We start from the raw sequence: 25,788 nt of genomic DNA, 5'->3' as shown, positions 1-25,788 counted from the left end.
ACTGTAAGTTATGTGTGGAAATAAAGGGAGTCAGAAAAATAAAGCTAAACCATGCAGTTCCCAGTTTCTCATTCCAGTTCATTATCTTAGTAGAATCTGGCTAAGCATTATGGATATTGTTTTTAGATTCACATCATACAAGTATTTTTGTTACTTTACACTCCCACATTTATCTGATTGAAAAAATGATAAACAACAAAGACGGTGAGCAGACAAATCAAAATGTTTAAAGATGATGCAATCTTGGAAATTGACCAATTCTTTGAGGATGACTTCATAAAAAATAAACTCATCTTTTTGTTTACGCATATGTTGGCTGTGTTGCTTTCTCGACTGTAATTGTAAGATTTGCACAAATTTAAATAATCTGTAGAATTAAATGTGTTCAAAGAAGAGCAAACTTCTAGAATAAACTATAAACCTTAGACTTTTGCACATTTCACTGTGAACAACTGTGATTGACTATAAAGCTTGTTCAACACAAGTTCAAACAATTTTAGAACCAAATATTTATTCCTGTCTTTTATACATTTACATAAAATGGGGATAATATTGTTCCTATTCTCATTTCATAGGAGAAAAACACAAATTTATATTAAAAAATTAATAATGGGTACAGGAAAAATAAATAAAAGTCCATATTATTTATAACACGAACATTTTCTTGCTGTATAGGACTACTATTAATGACCATGATCCACAAAGCAAAACACAAAATATATTATATAAAATACCATGCTAAGTGTCCAGTACCAGTGGTGGACACCCTGTCATTTTATATTCAAGTGCCTACCAGGAACTCAAGGCTAAATAAATTAGAGGTTTGTACTGCCCCGCAGTCACAGCAAGTCAAATTTTCTTTTTTAAAGATGTGACCAGTTAATATTATACAAATTAAAACAGGGCATAATGTATACCATATTCACTCCACTATCCTTAAAACATGTAGTCATACACTGACACACTAACGTCATGCAAAATCTGAAATACAAATACCCAAAGTCAACATTCAACGTTCTTAAGTGCATTAATTTAGCATGTGTAATAATCTCATGCATTGATGCCGTCCCTCTTTCAGTGCCTCTGTTTAGAGTAAGAACACACACTCTTTAAAGTAAAGGTTCCAAAAAATGTTTTTTGCAGTGATGCCAGAAAATAACAATTTTGGGTTCCCCAAAGAAACTTTCAGTGAACAGTTCTTAAAATATTTTTTTTTCCTTCTAAATGTGAAGAACTTTATTTTATTTTATAAAGAACCTTTATAAATTATAAAGACCCTAGAATGGAAAGGTTGTGGATGATAAAGGTTCTTCATGGAACTATCTATCTCAATAAGCCTTTATTTTCTCTTAATTAAAAAAAAAAGCTTTTATTTAGTCTTAAATTCTCTCTGAATCAACATCAAACTCATGTAGGAAAACCAGTGGCTTTAGTAAATATCACAAATTTGAATGAGAGATTTTAGGGTAGCTGTGAAGGCCCTCCATTGTTCTCAATGCCTGTTCCCAGGGCAGGGTGGAGGTCTTGAAGGAGGGGGTCCGTGGGGGCCTGGGGGGGCCCGGGCTGGTGGAGGTCTTGGGGGTGAGCGGTTGATGGAGGGTCCCCGGGATGGTGGTCTTTTGGGCGGGGGCTGCATAAGTGGCTGATGGTCTGAAGGGGGCGGCGGAGGTGGAAGGTGGTTGCGTGGCGGTGACCTTGGCTCCTCTGCTTTCACCCGGGTAAAGTTGATGCATCGCCCCTATGGAAACAAGACAGATGGTGGGATCACTGTCAGTTCAAAGCGGAAATTTCATTGCTAACTTCTGGGGATAAAACGAAACCCAAACTCTTTACATTGTATTTTTAACCCCTGAGGTGACAAGTTCAACACGAAACGCGTGGGATTCAAAAACAAAAGCTCAAGCGCTGGTGCAGCTGATCCTATGCTGAGTTCTCTTGCTTGCTTTCGCTCGAAAATGCCCAGGAGATGAACCCACAGCACTTCAGACATTCAGAAACTCAGCTGTCAACTGCAATTCTGTCCCTAAAATCATGGGGGTGGGGTTGAAGAGTTGCAGCGCTGCGCTTAAGGAATAATAGCTATTTGTGAAAACGGTGTTGGAACAAGACACTGGTCTCTGAGAAAACTTACATTCTTAAAGATGAAGTGATTCATTGTCGTCAGCAAGGCTGATCATTCAGAGAGGGTTCAAACTTTGGGACTGACTGACCAAAGCCATTCAAAACCCACTTTACGCTTCATTAAGTGCATAAAATGAAACTCTGGATGACTCAGGATCCACTACAACACCCACTTTTGTCGGGCCTAAATAAAAGTGACGTATTCATGTGCAAGTGCATGAATGGAAGCAAAGCTTTAAATCTTTTTCCTCTCAAACACAGTATATGTAGCTACACGTAATAAAACATTTAGAAATCGAAGTAATAAATAAACACAATTGCTTGAACTTTTTGAAAGAAGTTTCTTATGCTCACCATGCATTTATTTGATCAAAAATAGGCCTACTGTAAAAACAGCAATATTGAGAAATATTACTATTTAAACTATTTTCTATTTAATATATTTTACATTTTATTTATTCCTGTGATGAATTTTCATCATCATTACTCCAGTCTTCAGTCACATGATCCTTCAAAAATCATTCTAATGTGGTGGTTTGGTGCTCAAGAAACATTTATTATTATTATTATCAATGTTGAAAACAGCTACTTAATATTTTTGAGGAAACCATGATGTATTTTTTCTTCAGGATTGTTAAATGAACAGAATGTTCAAAAGAACAGCATTTACCTGAAACAAGAACATCTTTTGTACCATTATAAATGTCTTTACTGTCATCAATTTTTTTTTTTTTGAAAATTGTGAATGGTAGTATATTGTAGATAGTATTAATACTGAATGTACTTAATACTGATGTATGATAATAATATACTTTAAGAAATAAATCACAATATTCAATATGCTTATTAAAAGAACAAAGGATAAACAATCAAATATTAGCTAGAAAAGCATGCCAGTAAAAATGCTAATAAATCACAAACACCACAGCAATTGTTACTATCACCTTCAATAAAAAAAGCACAGTGTGAACTAATATGTGTCCTACTCTGATCTTGCTGAACTCGAATTACTTTCACTCGAGTGGAAAGGAGAGCGGTTAGGGGGGGGAGTCAGTCTCTGAGATGCTGTTTGAGCTCAGACAAACAGATGGACAGTTTAAAGGCCACTAGCTAAATTGTCACAGGAAAGATTCCCTCTCTTTTGTTCAAGGGTCTTAGAGGACTGAGTCAGGATACGCCTTTTTATTGTGTTATAGTAATAAGGGTGGTCTCAAATCACCGAGTATGCAGGAGTGAGTAACAGTAAACATGAAACAGACGGACAGAGAGGGACTCCATGTAAGGGGGTGTCTTACATCATTGTCTGAAAGTGTTGGGATGGTTTAAATACATGAGATTGGCAAGAAAAGCTGTCAGTTCATGTATCTTTCTCTTTAGCTGTTCAATCTTCACATACAGATTGAAAACTGTGTCACAAGTTGTTTTTAAGTCTTTTCCCTCTAACCACCTGTCGTATATAGAGAGCACTTTCTGCAATGATCGGTTTTGGTTTGATTCTATTAAGGATTGTTATGTTGGGTTTCCGTGTTTTATGGGGACTTGACTTTCCATAGACCATTGTTTTATACTGTACAAAGTGTGTATTCTATCCCCTAACCCTAAACCTCCCCATCAATTAACTTTCGGCATTTTTACTTTTTCAAAAAACATAACATTTATAAGCAGTTTTCCTCATCGGAACCAAAAAAAAAAAAAAAAAAAAAAAAAGTCCCCACAAGTTCACAAATTACTGGTATTATTATCATAATGTAATACTAAAGAAATACCTGACATAAATGTGTAACATTTAACTCTTTTAAATTATTTATTTAAAAATAAAATACTGTTATTGTGTGGCAGAATAAAACTGCTTCAATAACCGTAAACAGTTAAAAAAGGCTGTAAAACACCTGCATTAGTTGCAACTGTTCAACTGGCCCCTGATGGAAAGCAGCACCCCAGGTAATTTGAGTTTGAGACCCCTGATGTAAAGCCGGTAGAATCTTGTAGCCTGCTGGGGGTCATCCACAGTAGTTAAAACACCATATGGACAGATTTCTCTTCCCCACTCCCTCCACCCACATCTGCACAGTATTCATTCTCATTGGGCCCATATGCTCACCGTTGTGCAGGCCTGTTGCTGTGCTGCTCGCCAAATTGTCCTTTTCGCTGCACAAGACCGGCAAAGTGATGGCTTTACCCCCCAGCCAGACAGACGTGAATCAATCACCACCACCCCCCACCAACCTGACAATAGCCTATCACAATAATACTCAGCTCCCCCTTTGCCAAATGGGCCCCATGTCATGTTATAGGGCTCTCTGTTTAATAAGCTGAATAAGCTAAATCAGACCACCGAGCGTTGGTTACGTGATGGTTAGACTCTAACATGGAACCGCACATGAGAGGAGAATCCTCCAGAACAATCGGAGGAGCATGTCATTCACCTTGACTCGTAAATTATGTTAAAAAGCTATTTCCTTCTGTTAACCAGAGTCTTTCTTGACACAACTTTTATATTCCTGTGGGTCATTAGGAAAAACAAAACAAAAACACTCTCTATTCCACAGAGTTTCTTTGTCTCAATTGTAGATGGCACTCAGACGTGAGGGGGCAGATACTGAGCATGTGAGGTGAAGCTTGTAAACTGGCCAGACAAAGACTTTCAACAACAACAGCTTCTTTCTTTACACAACAACTATAAGTGAGTAATAAAGCAAAGCTGTCACCTTTGCATCACAATGAGTGCACTGAAGCCAATGGGTAAAAAGTTTGACCTATAGGACTCATCTACATTATCTCAGGTTATACATGTTAATGTATAAAGGGACAGTTCACCCAAAAATGAAAATTGTGTCATAATTTATTCATCCTAAAGTTGTTCCAAACCGGTATGAGTTTCATAAGATATTTTGAAGAATATGGGTAACCAGACAGTTTTTTTCCCCCTACTAGTCAACAGGGCCTGTTTGGTTACCGACATTCTTCAAAATATCTTCTTTTGTGTTCAGAAGAAGAAAAATCACAATTTTTTATCGACAATAGTGGCTAATGCAAGTTACCCCAGTTTTACTGTAGTAACAGTAACTGTAGTAACTGTGGTATTTTATAGGTAACTGTGGATAAGTTGACCAATCGAAAAGGAACAATTACGTATGCTATAGGTGTAAGAAACATGACCAATCGCAATCCATAATGCAAATAAATGCCATGACATCATTGCTGTTACACTTTGAACGCACAAGCATCATAGTGTAAATAAAAGGGAGATTTTCAAAAAGTAATCTTGTAAAATTTAAATATATATATATTTTAAGTATAAAGAGTAACAAAAATTAAAATTGACATCCTAAAAATATCCCCATAATAAATGTTTACATTTAAATTTTAAATGCTGAATTATCTGCAAAGGTCCAATACTTGGGATTTTGAAGTATGTGTTATAAAGGGAGAACTAATTTAGAGCAAATCCCTAACCAATGTGTTTGACAAATATCAATACAGTGCTGCTTTACAAGCAGTATAATGATAGTCTGTTTAGTTGCAATCCGTCTTTGAACTCCTCAAGACTAGAGCCATACACATAAGAGGCCCTTTGCTAGAAATAGAAAACAGAAGAAAAGACAAAGAGGAGACAGAGACAGACAGAGGATCAGTCACAGCTAGGGAATGCACAGAGTTATAAAGAGAAAGATGTGGACTAATATAGAGATTAGGCCGTCTGTAGCTGAGCAGAGGTCTTGTTTGGGCACAGCGAGTTGTTTGTGTCTGCTGTCTAGTGGGCTGCAGGTGGGCATGAAACACACAACTACGCCCCAAATCTCCCTGAATGGCACAGCTGTTTCCATCCAAACCTCGCCCTTTACAGAGTCTGCTGCCTTTACCAGCACCATCTAAAGCTCATGCAAAGTACATTGAGCAGCTGGACACTGGCGGTCCCTTAGACAAGTGGCCCATTATGGAGCAGTGAAGAATAAACCTAAAGTAAATCAGATCGGTCCATCTACAGTGTGGGAACGGACCTATAGTCTGCCCATGTCAATGGGATCATACTGTACGGCCCGCGGCACTGCGGTCCACATGAAAGATGCCTTTCACAGAAGCACAGATGTGTTGCCATGACACAGCTTGTGCTGATGGAATAATGCGGGGTGCAAAGAGCAGGCCTCAGACACTGAGGGACGTCTCTTACAAAAGGCACAAGAGAATGAGCGATTGTGCTCGGCCACACGACTGCTCCGTGTGAGGAGGAATTAAGAGCAGTGTAATTACACTGCTATTTCCTGTCCCGGCTACTGAGCATGCTCAGGAGGGATGGGAGTTTCACAACAGCTCTGTTCCAAACACAAGCGAACTGCCTCACTTCCTTCTATAGCAACATCCCAGCATACACAGAACACACAAATTGTGGATCACATATTAATTTTTTAACCATAATCTATTTATATTGATAAATTACACTATGGAATCAATTATTATTATTTTAATTGAGTCTCTGATGCTCACCAATCCAGCATTTACTGTTTGTAAAAACAGCAATATTTCAAAATATGAGTACAATTTATTATAAATATTTTCTATTTTAAAATATTTTAAATTGTAATGTATTCCTGTGATGGAAAAGTGTGTTTTTATATTTCAGTAGCAATTACTCCAGTCTTCAGTGTCACATGATCCTTCAGAAATATATGCTGACTTGGTACTCAAGAAAAATTATTCTTCTTATTAGTGTTATTAATGTTGAAAACAGTTGTGCTGCTTAATATTTTTGTGGAAACAGTGATGCATGTTTTAGTATTCTTTGATGAAAAGAAATTTCAGAAGAAAATAATTTATTTGAAATAGGAATATTTTGTGACATTGTAAATGTCTTTACTGAGATTTTTTATCACTATTCTGAGAAGGAATTGGGTTTGTAAATTGAATGGGATCACGGTTGTACCTGATCTCCGGGCTGGGGTCTCATGAGTGACACCTGGTCGTATCCTCGACGGAAAAGGGCACACAAAGCATCCAGTTTCCCCTATTACACATAGAATTGTTCTATTAAAACCTTTTGACCTTAAAAAAGACTGATGATTTCATACTCAATTTTATGGAAAAAAAGTCCTGTACCTGAATAGGACTGTACCACTTTCTGTGATGGGCCGGTCTGCGCCCATAAGGCTTTCTGAGTTTGGGTTCATAGGGCTCGTATTCGTCTTCAGGCATTTTCACCACGGCGTTCTTTGGCTTCTCCAGTTTAGCTCCTTCCTCCGTGGAGCCCTTATCCCCCCAGCGCACCTAAAGACCAATGGAACACAATCCACTTATGAATCACACAAACTATGGAAAAATTTAATAAATATTAAGATTGCAGCAGTGGAAAGACTTGCATGTTTCAATGATCCTGAAAGCAAAAGACATTTCACGCAAGCTTGCATTAACACTACTGTGTTTAAGAAGTGCACTTACTATAGCTGTAAAAAAAAGGTGTGTATTTTACAAAGACAATAATGAATATGTCCAATATTGCTACCTTTGCAAATTACAGGGGTAAATCTACAGGCATCAGCATGCCTTATGATATCACATGATGTAGTTTTGGCACCAGGCAGACAGGGAGCATTTAAGGTCACAGTGATGTGTTCAAGTGCCTTGAGGGTTCATAACATCACTCGTCACGTGTGGTCTTCATCCCCCTGTAGCCTGTGTTAACCTATGATCAAATGACACCCTGTATAAAGCCATATCGTGTACAAAAATATGCATCACCTCCATTCTTTTGATTCCCCCAACTCCTCTTCCTCCATAGTAGGATGCATCTACTGTAGGCCATTTCTTTTTGGCCATGCCATCTTCATCATCGGACTCCTGTTGAGCACACAAAACTTATGTAAAACTAATATCACACTAGTAATAAATTAGCAAAATGACTATGATTCAAAGTCATGTAAACATTCCTTTTCTGTTTATTTGGTTGGAACTGTATTTTAAAGGGATAGTTCACATAAAAATTAAAATTCTATCATGATTTACTCACCCTCAAGTTGTTCCAAAGCTGTATGAATTTCATTCTTCTATGGAACACAAAAGAATATATTTTGAAGAATAATGGTAACCAAACAGCTGCTGGGCCCAACTGACTTTCATAGAATGGGGAAAAAAATACTAGTGAAGTCAATGGGGTCAATCAACTGTTTGGTTACCGACATTCTTCAAAATGTCTTCTTTTGTGTTCAGCAGCAGAGAGAAATTCATACAGGTTTAGAACAACTTGAGGGTGAGTAAATGATGACAGAATTTTCATTTTTGGGTAAACTATCCCTTTAAATTCGCCGTTAGCAAACTCAACACATTAGCCTACACAGATAGAATAAACACAAAGACACTGTCAAATAATGTTAGCTAAAAAAGCAGCAACCACATTGTGTCTCCAAATCAAAGAGAAGCCTTAGAGACAGAGCTCCTTGTTTGCGCTTTCAGTGGTAAGAAGCACAGATGCACACACTAAAGCCATTTCCACAAAGCTCTTTTATTTCCTATCAGCCTCAGTGACTGCTTGCCTTTGACCTCTGGAAACAAAGCAAACACAAGAGGATCATTATGAGCCCTTTTCCCTGAATTTTGCCATTCAGTCATCCTGTGGTTGAGCCAGTGGTTCGCACTGTGTCCACTTACACTGCTCACTTGTCTTTATTTACACGGCTGTGCCATAGAAAATGCCCTTAAATGGTGACGGACAGTTTTTCAAAGCAGTTGCACTCATATTTAGTAGCTGATATTGGCAGTGTTAGGGAATGTGGTTTACAAGAAATGAAGGCATTTCTGGAACGCACTAGATTCAGCTTATGAGAGTTAGTGTTTTTATCATGTGCAATCTATTTTTTTTTTATTGTCCTGACTCCTGATTCATATCGGCTCTAAATTTCCATGGTTCATTTAAGTGTATGCTGTGCCTAAATACACACATACACAAACATGAGCACAAAATGAGGTTAGAGGGAGTTAGACTCACAGGCTCAGGGGGAGGGGGTGGAGGCACTTCCTTGATGACCTGAAAGAAAAATAATTCTCAGCAAAAGAATGTAATGTAAGCAAAGAGCAGTACAGTACAAACAGAAACACTATAAATAGTATATTATAAAGAATAAAAGCATTACATTGCATGAAGCATAATCTGAGTTACAGTTTTTTTCAGTCGCTAACAAGCGTTTGTCCAGCCAGTTGTCACATTTTCAAAACTCTTAACACAATTAGCACAGCATCGGTCTTTTGTGGCCATACCATTCACACATTTCATGTCGTTTTCAAACAATATGCAGTCAGTGAACACATTTCCATAATGCTTACATTTTCTTAACAGACAAGCTATACCTCCCAACAAAACTATGGATTGTTTTTGTAGTATTTACGAATGTTAACACACAACATCCCACAATAGCAAAAACAATATTCCAAACCTTAGATACAGTATAAAAACCTCTGCTTCTGCAATGATCAGTTCAAAAACAATATATCTCAGCTGATAACAAACAAACAATTGAATAATTGACACAGAGCTTATTTATGTTGGGTAAATTGGGCCAACCACAGCTGATTCCAGTCTGGCTTAGACTGGCTTAGAGTGGCAGGGGTTATTTTTTTCTATTACATTGACACTTATACGGTAAAAGAAGGACTGTGAGGAGTGATGTTTTTGGAAACAGAAACTAAAAAAGAAAAAAACACTGTAATGTCTGGAAGAGGAAGAGTAAGAGCAAGCGGCCCAGTGAGAAGAGCAGGCCCAGTGAGAGATGCAGTGAGAGATGCAGTGAGAGATGCAGTGAGAGATGTAGTGAGCCAGTGGACCCTATGATACCGAGCGCATCCTTGCCTTTCTCAATGATCTCCACCAGCGCCTGGGTCCAGAGCAGGATCAGGAGGGTGAAAACATGAGGACCTTTGTAATTACCTGGGACAATGTGGCTTTCCATCATTCGCAAGCAATAACAACATGGTTTGAAGTCCACCCAAGACTGGTAAGTCTCTTCCTTCCACCCTATTCACCTTTCCTCAACCCCAGAGAGGAGTTATTTTCTGCATGGAGGTGGACGGTTTATGACCATCATCCACATGACCAGATGTCCCTCCTTGAAGCCATGGATGCTGGTGCAGGGACATCACAGTTCATGATTGCCAAGGGTGGATCCAACATACCAAGTGGTTTTATCCCAGGTGCATCGCCTTGGATAATATCAGATGTGATGTTGATGAAAACATGTGGCCTAACCCTGAAGATCGCAGAGATTAGATACAGTAATTTTGTGCTTTTTGCTGTTGTTGTTTTTTTGTTCAGAATGCTCTTATGTGTTTCATGGATATTTTGTTCACTGTAAGCAATACTGTAAAACTTTTTCTGTTCTATCATAACGTGTTTCTACTGTACCTCCTGTAGTACGTAAAGAGTAAAAGGAAAAAAACTGATTTGCTTTTTACTGGAATGCTTTTGAATGAGAACATTACTGTACATGTGGACATACAGTTCCCAACCAAGACATTTAGTGTAAAAACGGTGGATTGCATGGTTTGCATGCAAATACCTGTAAAACTGAAACATAAAAGTCTATGCAGTTTTTGTAATGTCAAGAATAGCCAGTATTCTGAAACCTGGTGTACTTTGATTGACTGCATGTACCTTGTGAAAAGAAATCAAGTGTTATTCTTTGACAGAATAATTTCATTTTGAGTCAGATTTCCAGTGTTTTGGTAAAGTTAGTGAGTGCAGAGAAAGATGTGTTCTATTTTGAAATGAAGAGTTAGTATATATTTAACAAAATGTGTTTTTGAGAAGAAAATTAACCATTTGGCCAATTGTGTTTTGTAGGTGTGAGTCTGTGTTAAGAGTTTAGAAAAAATATCTGAAGTATGGGTAAGCGCTTGTTAACGATTGAAAAAAACTGTAATGTCACTGGGGGAATGTTACAACATTGTTAAATCATTGTTTTTAGTATGAATAACACATAAATCATAATAATAATAATAATTATTAATATACCAATATTGTCAAATCACTGTTTAAATGTGTGAATAACACAAATTAATGCATGATCTATAATAATATCTAGAGGAGCTGTAAAGCCAAAACAATCTGTTACTTTAATTTCCTATTATCACTGTAAAGCTGCTATGAAACAATCTTGTTAAATGCGCTATATAAATGAAGGTGACTTGACTTGAATAACAATAAAATATACTGACAATGTTAAATGCATGTTTAAGTGTGTGAATAACGAATAAACGCCTGATTATTATTAATAGTAAGGAAGAATTTACTCACCCTCAAGTAGTTCCAAACCTGTATTGGTTTCTTTCTTCGGCTGAACACAAAAGAATATATTTTGAAGAATGTTGGTAACCAGACGGTTGACTGCCATTGACTTCCATTGTAGGAAAAAATACTGGTTACTAACATTCTTCAAAATATCTTCTTTTCTGTTCAACAGAAGAAAGAAACTCGTTTGGACCAACTTGAGGGAGTGTAAATGATGACAACAGAATTTTGTGTGAATAACAAATAAATGCATGATTTATAAATAACAATAATACAAATTAAACTGCTAAAAATACTGCTTCCATAATTTTTTTGCTATGGCTGAAAAGTCTGATTGTGAGTCTTTAACATAATGTGACGTTTTGTGTTATCTTATGCAATGACATTCATACATTTTAAATTGTGTTTTAATCGTCAACACACTTTTTTTCCCCAACTGTAAATGTTAATTATGTACAGCTGCGACCTGTGAGACGTACAGACGTACCACTGTACAGCAGAGAGGCCAGAACCACCACATCAGAACCAGACCCAACAACAGGAAAACAGCCAGTAATGAGATGAGCAGGATAGTCCCATCAAACTGCACTCAGAGAGATACAAACATACATCTTCATGAGTATTTACTGGCATAACACAAATGAACAGGTAAGGAGAATGGAGAACAGGGCAAATGGCTGCTTTTTTTGTTTTTTTTCTGCTGCTAATTTTAACTTACATGACAAAACCAGACTTCTCTGATGAAAGAAAGCAGAGGAGACCTCATAAGAGAAAAAGAAAGGGTAAGAGAGAAGGGAAAAAGAACCAAACAAGTTGTAGACAGCAAACAACAATGTCAAATAGTCTTTGAGAAGACATTCAGGGAGGTTGAATCACTATCACGCCAATCTGCCATTCATGTTTTTACAGGCAGAAGTGGTTTTGTCAAAGGAAGACAGATGTACTTACACATTCAGCAGTAGTGATGTGCACTGAGCTTGTGATGTAGGACAATCCCTCATTCATGCTAACCTGCAGATATATCACCCTGAAACACAACAAAAACACCTCAATCACACCTGCTGAAAAAGGCACATTCGTTGCATTCCTATGATGGACATGTGTGAGCTTGTTATGTGGTTATTATTAAAGCCATTAAGATCAGCATTTTCTTGTTTAAATGTGCAATCTGGAGCCAGGATTTGAAAAAAGAGTGGTTAATGTATGTTTCACACAGCTGCCTGAATGACTTTCAATGCATTCCTCTTGGATGGATAGCAACTAAACACTCAAAACCAGCAGGCTGAAATCATGTAGGCACAGGAACTTGACTGATAAGTGCTATCTAAAGTAGATCAACTATGCATGTGTAAAATACATTTTTATAACCCGGAATACGAACAACAAGCTAATGGGACTGGAAAAACTGATTACCAGTAGGCAGGCTTTAAAAGAGATCTCAATGTCTATGTTCTCAAAGTCACAAATGAGATTCAATGGGAATCAAAACAAGTTTGGTATTTTACAATGAAAAACCCTGTTTTCAGATCGTTTCTGATTAAATAGAACGGTTAAGATTGAGAGCCAGGATTTTTTAACCTTCACTGGACAATTCTGCCTTCTCGCCGTCACCAGCCCCTTTGACGACCAGTCCCTGAAGTCACTTCTGGATTGGGGCTAATTACCATCACTCCGTAGACCTCCCAGACACCTCTGGACTGAACTGGAGGAACGCTATCATCCGGTATCGGGAGAGTGTTTACCCCCGGTCCAGAACACAGCTGGACCCAAAGTCCGTTCCACCACCATCGATCACAGAGGAAACGTGTGAGCCCCTCGCAGATGGAGAGCTGCCACGCTACATGTCAGCCAGTGCCCGAAGATAAGAGGTCAGTGTGGACCCTTGCCCCAGAAGAGGAGCCCCCCCCCAGTGAATCTGACCGGGGGTGTGAGCCCATGACATCAGTGGCCGAGGGTATTTTGGTGGATTTTGAGACCGAGGACTGGCTCATTGACTTCAGCGCAGAGGTATCATCTCTCACCCCATTTCTGATTTTTCATCGCTGTTTCTAGACCACACTGACACCTGCATGTATTTTTACCTTCGACCCTGTCTAGCCTTCATCTGCCTCCGTCACCGCCCTGCTCAGGCAGTTCTGAAGCCCTCGGCTGGAGGTTGTCAGCCCTTTACCATCTCCGGCGATGCCAAGCACTCACGTCGAGCCTCAGGTCCTACAACTACCATCAGCGCCTGAGCGGATAGATCCAGTGGCTCCGCCTCCGGCCTCAGATTGTCTCGACCTGTCGGCTCCACCTTGGCTCCTCCCACCTTCGGCTCCACCAGACACCCTCGGCCTTACGGCCTCAACGGGTTCCCTCATCCCACCGGCTCCCCCCTTGGTCAGTCGTCACTCCATCTCGGACTTGCGGACCTTCCGCTGCGGTCCGTTCCTCCACCCCTACAACTGCAGCAGGTTCCTCTTTCCCTTCGGGTATGCCTCGGTCCTCCATCACACCGGCATTGCCTCAGTCCTCCTGTGCCAGTGATGTCGCTCTTCTCCATCTGCACCCTGGGATCCATCGGCTCCACCTCTGTCGGTCGTCCCCCAGTTTATGTCAGCCTCCACGCCATCTTGGCTCCTCTCTAGGCGTCTTTCGTCTCTTTATTCCTAATGGCAAAGCTGGATTTTCAGCATCAATACTCCAGTTTTCAGTGTCACATGATCCTTTAGAAATCATTCTCATATGCTGATTTGGTGCTCAATAAACATTATTATGAATGTTGAAAACAGTTGTGCTGTTAAATTTTGAGGAAACCATGATTAATTTTTCAAGTTTATTTGATGTATAGAAAATTAAAAATAAATAATTGTAATATCATAAATTGTGTCCTTGTGAAATAAAATGATTTCTTTTTGAATAGAAGAGTAAATGTATTTTACATATAGAAAAGGATTGTTAATAATATATAGTGATTATATGTGATATGTGGTAATGGATATGTGATGTCTTATTTTATCTTCAGTAAAACATGTTTTGAAATCCTGTGATAAGAAAGAGATGAAAAATAAGTGTTTGTCATGTGACAGATGACAGTCTATGAAGATCAAAACTGACGATGCCACATCCAGTTCCCCCCGACAACGTTCTCAAAAATGGAATTTCTGAGATGTTTGGCTCTACCATGGGCATTCACAGTCCTGGTACAGTGGAAAAAGTCTCAGCTTTCTTGATTTAGGCGACCCCTCTTCCTCTGTATTGGTGGGGGAGAAGACGGAGCTGAATATAAGTTACTACAGGGCTATTGCCCCAACTCCTCTCTGTTGGTCCTGCACAGCCCTTCTAGTGCCACTCTGTTGGCAGGATGGGGGATGGGCTCAAAAGGGGCACAACAGGATAAAAAAAGGGGTGGCGGGGGTTGTGTGGTGGGAGGTCCAGTGACAGATCCATCTCATTTTCCATCAATCAGGAAGCGGCTGGCTCTTTTTGAGCACGTCTTCAGGAGGCCACTCAGTCACCACGAGTTTAGGTGACAGCACTGACAGCTTCGTCTCAAAAGACGTGGATGCAGAGGAAGAGGAAAGGATAGACTTTGCCCTAAAATTGCCTTTTCTCACCCCAAACTCAAATGGCCTTTTACAATGGAATCAGTTTATACTGACATTATGTGACTCAATGGTTGGTCTTATTACTATTACTTATTTCTCCCAACATCAAAGTTTGCATAACAGGATGGCAATATGTTTAATTTCAAGAGACTCTACATTGGCTCTAATTAGCCTAAATAAACCCACCCCTCCTTGTAACTGGATTATAATGGAATGTTACATCTCTCTTTTTCCCTTATAAGAATACATACCACATCTGGCTGACTTTTGAGAGACCCAGACTCTACGAGATCTCTGAAACCAAATAATGGTATGCAGACATGTCATTATATCGCGAAAAAAACATCATCTTAACAATATTAATAATACAATATAAATATCAGATGAAAAACTAAAAAATATATAAGTTTAGGTTGGAGAACTATAATTAGAAAAATAAGACAGAAATTAATACAAAAAAATAAAATTAATAGAAATATAAAATAGCTAGAAATATAAAAATAAAAGCTAATTCAAAATATCGTTTTGTATGAAAAGAGAGAGTGAGTCTTTCGTGTGAAATGAAAGAAATAAAAATAGTGCCGGTTTCAGTAACCGGATGAGTGGAAAATTAAGAAATATTTGACTGTTGGATGGTGCAATTGACCAATCAGTATTCTAGAGAATTGTAATAAATAAATAAAAAACTATGCATTCCATAATATTGGCCAATGTTGTTATTAATCCACAAATGTGCATTATGATAAGGTTTACAACAAATATGGCCAGTCACAATAGTTTTGAATGAATGTAAAACGCTGAATATCGAATATGCCATATAGTGTGTGTAGTGATGTATTAGGCTGACCAAGATTTTTAAAAAATATCCCTGTTTTGCTTAAGGTGGCATGAGACGCTCCTTCATTGGCATCTCAAGGAATTTTCCTGACAAGAACAAGACAGATGAAATCCTCAAGGTGTCTAGAGCCGCCGGTACACATAATTATTTGGAGGGCTCGCAGGGAAATGAGCCGCCAGCAGCAGCTCATTTGTTGTAGAAGGCCTGAGAAGAAACCTGTAGTCAGTCTCCGGGGCTCGGCTCCGGCTGGTGTGGATACGAGCGGCTCTGTGTTTCACTGTCTGTTCTTTTCTTTCTCAGCTCAGAAAACCACCGGAGCTTTGGGCTACCATGCACACTCACTAGAAACTTCTCATGCAGGTCAAGCCCATGGTGACTAATCTCTCAGAGAGGCTAATTATACGCTCATCATATGTTTTTTACACCACATGCCTGTTGTCTCGATGTGTTAGGGTGCGTGGAGATTGACTGATAAGAATAATTCCAAATGGCATTGACCCAAATTTTTCAAGGGTACCAATGCATTAAAAAATAAAGTGACAGAATGAAGAGCACCTACTTTCCAGCCTCATTTATGATTGGCGCGGGACAAAGAAGGAGCGTATCTTCAACACTGACAGGTCTTTCATCTGAAAGTTAATTGCAAGAAAAAGGTATATTTTGATGGCATATTGCTATAAAAGAAACAGTCATATACATATATAGTGCATATAGTGTTGCATACATTATTTTTGTGTTTTGTAAAGTCTTAAAAATGTGTAATTGGAAACTTTAATGGAAAAGTACTGTTTGTAATGCAATATTACTTACTCAGTGTAACTGTGTCATTGACTCTGAAGCTGCAGAGAACCTGATTGATGTTTCTGGCATGCAAAAATCCATTTCCCCTCACAACCACTTGGAAAGAATCTTTAAAAAAACACAAATAATAATAAACATTTAGCAAGTCCCTTTACTACATGGTGAAATTCCTCTGCTTTTTTTCATAAAAAAGTGACCAAAAAGTAGACTAAATATTGTTTTTATGTACTATTTATACTGAAATATAGTATGACAAAAATGCCTACACAAGGCGGTGCCTGTTTTTTAGATCTTTGTCTCATGTAGACCTTTAAAAAAAATGCCATACTGTGAAATTATAAAGTGTGCTCAGCCAGAGGGCAGGTTTTCTTATTTTTTTTCCACCCTTAACCTTTCAGGAACACTCAACTCAACTGGGCAAATGCATATGCTCCAGTGGTGCTAATAATAAAAGTGAAGAGGTTCACAAATCTCTTGGAGTCGTGTAGCTGGGGGTGCTGCGTTGGTGGCCGACAAAGCTGGCTGGCTGACCTTTGAGACCCCCCAGGCGATGCTGTAGACCCTCTGACGGCTGCTAAGCAGCATATGTTAGAGAGAAAAACACCCTCACTTAGAACCTGTCTCAGCGGGCGTCAAAGGATGCAGAGTGGATGTGACCTTACTCATGGCACTGAGGGAGATTTGAGTGGATTTGTACTGATTCATCTCTGAATAATGCTGCACTTTTAGAAAATGTTCTGGTTGTAAACCTTTAACATTTAAGTGTGTAAAGTTCACAGGATGAAAAACATTCTGGGCAGTTTGCGATCAGGGAAGATAGTGGTATGGAAAGGTCAGGAGAATATCACTGTTGTGAGAAATAACACGATACTGTAAGTCTTAGTTATTGAAATTTCATTAAAGTTGCGATGTAACAGAAGTAGCCTTAGATTTGTTTCTTTTTTTGTAAATTTGAATTCTTTCTGGACCACTATCGTCAAATACGATTGACAATTAGCATACAGTTAGGATTGGCGGAATGGTTCTGTTATGGACAAGAACTCCCTAGCATGGATAAGAGCAGGGAGAGCAGCAATAACCCCTCTTTGGGTAAACAGAACAGAACCAACATGAATGTATTGCAGATATCATTAATTCAAGATTTTAAAGTACAACATATTTCGAGAATTTATTCTGAATCAAAGGGCAATCAGAATGCCAAATCCTGACTGACGACAGGAGGAGCTGGGGATGGAGGAGGGTAGTCAGCTCCTGAGAAACACGATAGCTGCTGATAATATTGAGGAGCTTATACATGTATGATGGGCGTCCTATTCCTATAGGTAGACGTGGATCAGCTGAGAGTCAGCTGATGCGAGTCGACTAACGTGACCTGCCAGAACTGACGCTACGCTTAATTGAAATGGATTACCAAAAAAGAAAAAAATTTGAGTGGGGACTTCTGTCCATCAGTTGTTGATTGGATGGAGGAAGAACAGACTGATCGTGACCTCTATGCAAAAGACTACGCGTTGGTTTTCATTTATACTTCTGCGTCGTTGTCCGCGTTGACGCGCAATTACACATGCAGAGTGAGCATGGGAAACCCAAGGGAGGGGTCTAGCAGACCAATCACAGCACTTGCGTCCGCGTAGAATTGACGCGTTGTTACATTTTTGGAGAGGTGCACTTCAGGGTACGCCGGAGGGTACGCGCACTACACACAGCCTACGGCGTAGCTACGGCGTGAGTTCGACGCAGAAGTATAAATTGGCCTTAAATGATACATCATCAGGGAGAAGTCTGTTGTTTCACCAGAAGATCGAAAATTACGGGGGTGAAAAAAAAAAGCACATATCATGTTCACAATAAGATTATGCATTTAGAAAATTGATAGGATAAAATTTTAATTTCATTCTGATTTTAGGATTATAAAGACAATTTTATTCTTTGGAATATCATGCATCTAAGAATAGATCACAATAAGACCAAGAGTGTGCATTTACAATGTAAACTGAATTAATTTTATTATCATGTTGACTGTAAAAGGTCCTTCATCCAGTATCTCTACATAAGACCTGGCGAATAACGAAAAGGCTGGTCACGGGAAAATTTGAGTGAAAAGAATTCTCAGCATGTCTCTTGTCTCATCATGGATCTACCAAAACATATTCCACTCCCATCCGTTCCAATTAACCTGTCATTTCCTCCCTAATTATACTAATCCCGTCTGCCATGCAGAAGCCCCTCTCCACCCCACCTCTGCGTCTAAATTTGCCCAGCTCTCTTGCTCATGCCTGCTTAATGTGACGTCCATACAGCTGAAATGGCTAATTCCATTTAATTTTAGAGGCCGGGCATCAACATCCATGTCCTTTTCTTCCCGCGTTACTGTCAGACGTGGTGTGTCGGGTTCTGACAGGACAGCGCAGGGGTAAAAAGGTCAACACTGGCTTGGCAGCGGGCAGCGCTGGCAGCGAGATGGTGGGCAGGGGCTGGTACGCTGTCGGCTCACGCCCGTTGTGCTGCACGGGAGAGCTGACGCTTCCCATCCACACCTGAGAGCTTGATGGCTCGGGATGTTTAGAGCAGAGGTGCCACGTCCGAGCACGGACACTTCAATCACTGCCCGGATGGGGGATGGGGTGCAGCAGAATCACAAGGGTTAATCAAAGCAACGATTGCTGTCACGTTTGATGGCCGGGCCTCCTCTCAAAACAGCGAGTGATGGCCTGTTTGCAGGCTGCACGGGCTGGTCACTTCTCATCAGTTTGATCGCTGAGTCTGTCAGACACTGGAACTGCCTCCACAGCACACTAAACCAAAACAAACCACTAACCACGATCAAATGAGTCCCGTGCATCTAATGAATCTTCGGCTAAACTGTAATATTTAGAGGAATATAGCACACTTATGGCTAATAGCAATTTTCACAGTGCATTACTTTAAGGATTGATTTAATTACACAACAATATGTTTAATTAATTATGACATTCATTGGCATGCAATGTTTCCATTAAGGATTATGTTCATTAATCATGCTTATCTATGTGGTTTGGGGTCATCAACAAAAGAAATAACAAAATATATTTGATATAGGGATATTTACTCACTGTCATGTTGTTCTAAACCGGAGTGTATTTTTATTTTAAAGATATTTTAAAAAAATCTCTCAGTATTTTCTGTGCATACAATAGAAGTCAATGGGGTCCAATGTTGTTTTGGCCTCACTGATTTTCATTGTATGGACTAATAGAGTTGAAAACATTTTTCAAAATATATTTTTTTTATGTTATGCAGAAAAAGAAATTCATACAGGTTTGGAACAACATTTGACATTGTTTGAGAGAACTATTCCATTAAATCTAATCTAATACAAATAATGGGTAACACTTTACAATAAGGTCTATGTAACTATGTGCAATATATATTTTTTACAGAATCTATTAACCTTTATAATGTTAGTTCATAGCTTGTTCATGTTAGTTCACAGTGCACTACCTAATGTTAACAGTCCCAAATTTCTATTTTAAAAATGTATTAGTAGATGTAGAAATGAACATGAACTAAGATTAATAAATGCTGTACACATATTTTTCATTGTTAGTTTATTTTACAAATGAAAGCTTATTGTAAAGTCAAGTGTTACCGATGAAACAGTGTGAGTGTGTGGTCAAACTGCAGGGGTATTGTTGTTTTAACCATCATCGTTTGCCAGTGGTCACTGCATGCCCTCTCTCTCTCGCTCTCCCTCCGTGTGCTTCAAGGTTTGATGTCCCACAACGTGACAGAGAACTTATTGTTAGGAATGCTCAAGTGAAATTAGAGAGCTGTGTTTTTTGCCTGGCTGGTTCTTCCTGGCCTAGTTTGCCACATCGGATCTGTTGTCTAGCCGAAGTGCTGCCGAATAACTGCGGTGCAGTTCCGCTCCGCCTTTACCAGTGAAATGCCCATTTGTTTAATTGGCCTCTGCTCAGCAGACAGGCCTGCCACATTGAGCACTGGTGTGTAGGCCAGAGAGGATGGATGTGGCTTGACATGACCTTATTAGCATGCACTTACTGCGCGAGAGTGCACTTACAGCGCCGTCTCCTTGGTGATGCGAACAGGCGGATTAGCTCTGCCCAGACATGATCAATTTTCATTTTCTGGTGAGTGCAAGAGACCGCAACTCATGAGCCATCATTACACCGCTTAGGGCTTTCACAAAATTAGCACAGCCTTTTTTGTATTAATGTTTGCGCACTGTCCTCTCATATTATTTTATTAACAGCCCGGTTTAATGTAAAAATCAAGGTGTAAATTACAACAACAAAAAATTAACATGGCAAGTGCTTAGGTAACACTTACCACCAGCGCATACACTGGACGGCTCAGCTGCTAAAATTTCAATGCAGGATTTCTTGATGATCTGCAAGAAGAAGAAAAAAAACAAAACAGTGCTTGGGTGATTAGTAGTCAATACAGACAGACCGTAGCCATTTAAAGGAGGCATTCTTCAACCAAATTCACTCTCAGATGCAAACTGAACTACTAACTGGTAATGCTGTAACATTACTCTCTGTAACGTCCAAATTGCAGCATTATATCTTGCAATGTTACTAAAATCTTGTGATGTGACTTCATAGGTAACTTTCATAAATTTGCAACTCTCAGTAGAGTAGTAGACCGTTATGTTAGGGTTAGGGTTCATAGAATAAGGCGCTGCACAGACCAATCGGTGTATGACATCAAAGTACCGCGAGAGCGATTCGAAAGCATACAGCGCTGCTCTGGCGGTCCTTTGATGTCATACACTGATCGGCCTGCGCAGCGGCGCTTCTAGTCGAACACACCTATTGTCTCACAACGTGACTTTATCAACTTGACTGTTTAACTCACAATATAATTATATTTAACAGTGTGACTTTACATTACACAATGCAACTTTATTTCATATTTAACATTTTTCACTTTACTTTACTTTTTTATTTTCCACTCTGAGGTGGCTTCCGTCCTGGTCCCTTATATTACTTTTGACAAAAATATTTGACTCCAACTGAGTTAAACGGTTGGCATGGCATCCATGTTTGTTGATAACAGCCACGAAATGCCAACTCTTGCAATTTTAAAAGTGGCTCCTGTATTCCGTACACACGCAAAGGGATAATTTAGGTGATTCACTCCCTCATGGACAGAGACAGAGCAATAGAGACACTTACAGAGTCTATCATTCCTTCAAGGGCCTGGAATCCTCCAATAACTGGAAACACATGCTCTATGGAGTCTGCAATTGTAGCCAGCTAAACAAAGCAATGCAACATAGTCAATACAGGTAAACTGAGACTATCCCAGAACGGAAAAGTTATTATGGTTCAAATCTAAGGAGAAAAAACAACTCATTGTACAATGTTGTTGTGTTACCTGTGTCTGATTAAAGTCTTTTACACCCACACAGTATACAATGGCTCCCAAAGAGCGAGCTTTCTGCGCCTGCACATAGACGGGGAAAACACAGTCAGCTCTATTACTACGCAAATGCCACTGTCAATTACACATCTGCCAGAGAACACGCCACATCCGTTGCGACATCACTGGCTTGTGTACTTGCCTCTTGCTGTGCTGTGACAAACTGATGGTCGTTTAACTCCCCGTCCGTCAGTGCTATGATCACACTGGCTGTCCCTGTGAAATACACATCATCTCATTGAGGCTTGATTTTCCCATAGTAAAAGTGTGAATGAATTGCATGGTAATTCAAGGTGACGCTTACCATAATTTCCATGATATATCTGCTGATTTGCCTGCAATTTGATGTTTACAGCATTAATGCAGGAATTTTAACCATAGTAGAGTGTTTAAATTGATTCAGTTGTTTCAAAAAGAAAAATATACCTCTATCAATCCAAGATTCATATATGTATCACCTCCTGGTATTTGTCTCCTCAACATATTTAAGCCTTTGGTAATATCATCTCTGAATTTCAAATGTTGGAGGAATGTTATTACAATGCAGACAAAAAAATGTGTATTTGTGTGCAACATTAATGGTGTTAATAGAGGACCTGGATACGTGTTGGATACGTGGTCATACCTATTCTCTGTGAGTCTCATAATCGTGGTTCCACGAGTTGAAAAGACAATGAAGGACATTCGTAACATTGGGCTGTAAGTAAAGATTCACATATTATTCCTTAAAGGTATTACAGGACAATAGTGCATCAAAACTAAAGCACTTTACCTTATAAATTTCTCCGCAAGATGCTCCACAAAGGAGAAAATTTCAATCCAGTGGTTTTGGACACTTCCTGATCTATAACAAAATCAAACATGTGTGTTGAAAAACAGCATGCTTCAAAGAGTCAGAGGCTAATATCTCTTCTGTGCATTATAATGGCTGCCTTAAACACAATTACAGATTAATTACCACCTTTTCTTATATTATCTGAGAGTAGCAGGTCCTTAAGTACTCTATAAAATGCGCACATGCCACTAATTAATTAAAGGCCCCAAAGCGCTCCCAACAAGGGCTAATTGCCTGTGTGCCAGATGAATCTGCCTCCTGCTAGCAGAGAGCAACACCCCTTCCTCCTGGAGCCAGCCATTTGAATGGGAACAGATGGCAATGGTTGAGTGTAACAGGTTGAGGACCTAAAACAGAGCTGGCATCTACATCAGCATCCAAAAAGGCTCACAGCTCCATCTCTGACAGGGGGGGTCAGGAAACATAAAACTGGACATGTGGAGCAATCAATGCTAATCTGACGTCAGTTCTAAACACACCTGCAATTTCATATAATGTGGCTCCAAAATTAACACTTGGGCCACACTTATGAATGGAACTGCATTAGATTAGAAAATCTGAAACCAAGTGCCATATATTTTAAGGAAACACAAAACAAGCACCAAAAGAAACTTTCAGTTCGGGGCCAGTGAAATAAATAATTATTGAATACACAGTGGTGGTATGCAGCAGTCTAGAATAACAAGACGGTGCTGATTTCCTTTGATGCAGTTTAATTTTGGTTTTATCTCTTTTCCTGAACTAATGTCAATCTTCAGCAAACCACTGAATATTGTTATATTAGAAACATCAGCTCTGTTGGCAAAGTCTGTTTTTTAATTATTATTATTAAAAAGGAGCCCTAAATTAAAAGGAGTCTTATAGTGACATAAAACTAATTCTCGTTCCACTGATAATCAAAGGTATTGTCTATGAAAAGCACTGCGGCTGTTTTCTTTCCAAAAACTCTCTGAACCGATGCCCTGATATTTACAATTAGTGTAGGGTCACTGAGTGGCATTTAAGGCCCCAAAACTTCAGCCAAAACCATTCAGCTGATTAAAAGTGTGGAAGTGTGGCAAAAGCTTGATGATGCATGCAATCCCTTAGGTCTCTAAAGGCATTCAGAAAACTTTACAAACAGAAGAGATAACTGTGAAGTGTAACTAATATGCATGTGCACTACAAACAGTGCAACAAAGGGTTATAGTTGGAAGAACTGATTATGTTTTTATATTGATCTAAATTCTTGTTAAACCTGAACTCAAACTGGAATTCCTTCAGATTTCACACAGATGTCACTATATGAACAAATTTATTGTATACAGACAATGCAATGTTGCTCTTGAGCCTTTAGTTCAGATTTGACTAAAATCTGATGGCCACAAAACGGTTCGTTTTATAACCGACATACAGCATGCTCCAGCATGTTTAAGCTTGTTTGAGTATTCACTCCAAGGTACTATATATGAGTATGCCACATACTCCTCGCTTACACTATGAGCTCATTACACACTTAAAAATTAGCTATTTACTTAACTATTTGCATTATGCAAACATTTGCATGTAAACAACTGGATGCAGTTGTAAGTTGCAAGGAAAAAAGATATGCATTTTAATTTATCTTGACATTACATACTTTTTTACAATTGGGTATTTGTATAAGAATTGTATAATAATGCATGATGAGGTATATTTCTTTGGCTTTCATGAGTGAGACGCCCCTGAGATAATGATGCACAAATGTGCATGTGAACAGCACCAGGTGAGAGAAAATCTTGCTCGTTAAAGCATCGCCTGAGGCAAAGAGTCCTGTCCTACTGCTGCGTCTAAAGCCATTTGATTTGACAATATAATTTTTTGTAGGAATCCACAATCGGGAAAACCATAAGCAACATTGCATGTTAATTTTGTAAAGGCAGTGAATGGTTCAGTGTTTTTATGGTTTGGAATTTTGTTTAAACTTCATGTCAGTTCCATGAGACATTGTTCTCTTATCCTGCCATGGTCTCCTTTGGGAATAGCTCCAGATCTCACCGGACGTTTCCTGCTATAGTAGCTATGTATTCCTACACATTACTATCAATTTAAAAATATCAACAACTTGTTTGGATATCAAAGCATTTGGATCAATTCAGCAGTTATTCGGGTGTCAAAACGAATGACTTTTGTTATAATAGCGGTCCACGCGCGTCTGAGGGCGTCGATCAGAGGCGTCGCGCAGCAGTGCGCGGTGAGAAGAGAATAAGATGCCATAAATATAAAGGCCACTTACTTGTCGAGGACAAAATACAAGTCGAAAGCACCTTGACAAGACCTCTTCTCTTCCTCAAAATAAGGCTCAGCTTTTCCAGTATGAAGACTAGGCATCAAAATCACTAAAATACCCACAAGAATCAGAGAACGTGCCATTTCATCAGTTGAATCTATCCAAAAGCACTGGGATAGAACTGCTTTTCATATTAATCCTGCAAAAAATTAAAACTACTCTTTTCCATGAAATTTATTGAATGTCTTGTCAGTCACTGTGTTATTTTCGGCAGTCATCTGAGTCCGCTTTCAAAACATAGAAAGCTCCTCCTCAAGGAGAAATGTTTGGAGGAGCGACCACAGACCGGACAGCGAGCAGGCAACAGCAAATAAAACTTCCTCTTTCCGGGAGAGGGAGACTCCTGGCTTCAACGACATTTCTTAAATAGGCCTACTATTTTGCTATGTTTAGTGCTATATATTTTTTAGCGATTATATATATTATATACTAAACAGCACTAAACATAACATAGTATTTAAGATATTTCGTTGAAGCCAGAAGTCACCCTCTCACGTAGGCTACACAGTTAGATAGGCCTATATAAATATAAATATATATTTACACACACACACACACATTTATTATGTAAACACAAACTTGTGTTAGATGCAATTAATG

At 39.1% G+C, this 25,788-nt stretch overlaps 1 protein-coding gene across 1 annotated transcript; it reads right to left on the bottom strand.

The window, feature by feature from the left end:
• Window positions 1-208: 208 nt before the first annotated feature.
• Window positions 209-25,464, bottom strand: antxr1d (ANTXR cell adhesion molecule 1d). The gene is made up of 18 exons (XM_079635045.1): window positions 25,135-25,464; window positions 22,818-22,889; window positions 22,671-22,742; window positions 22,472-22,553; window positions 22,350-22,380; window positions 22,188-22,261; window positions 22,001-22,069; window positions 21,799-21,879; window positions 20,948-21,008; window positions 16,628-16,726; window positions 16,377-16,446; window positions 12,341-12,419; window positions 11,880-11,975; window positions 9,098-9,136; window positions 7,855-7,953; window positions 7,216-7,383; window positions 7,043-7,123; window positions 209-1,738 (listed from the first exon to the last, which is right to left on the bottom strand). The coding sequence occupies exons 1-18, from the start codon at window positions 25,269-25,271 to the stop codon at window positions 1,493-1,495; spliced, it is 1,656 nt and encodes a 551-aa protein (XP_079491171.1). The 5' UTR covers window positions 25,272-25,464; the 3' UTR covers window positions 209-1,492.
• Window positions 25,465-25,788: the final 324 nt, after the last annotated feature.

Source organism: Phoxinus phoxinus, assembly GCF_949152265.1.
Source record: "Phoxinus phoxinus genome assembly, chromosome: 14".
Taxonomy (NCBI): Eukaryota; Metazoa; Chordata; class Actinopteri; order Cypriniformes; family Leuciscidae; genus Phoxinus; species Phoxinus phoxinus.
This window is presented reverse-complemented; position numbering and strand designations above follow the sequence as displayed.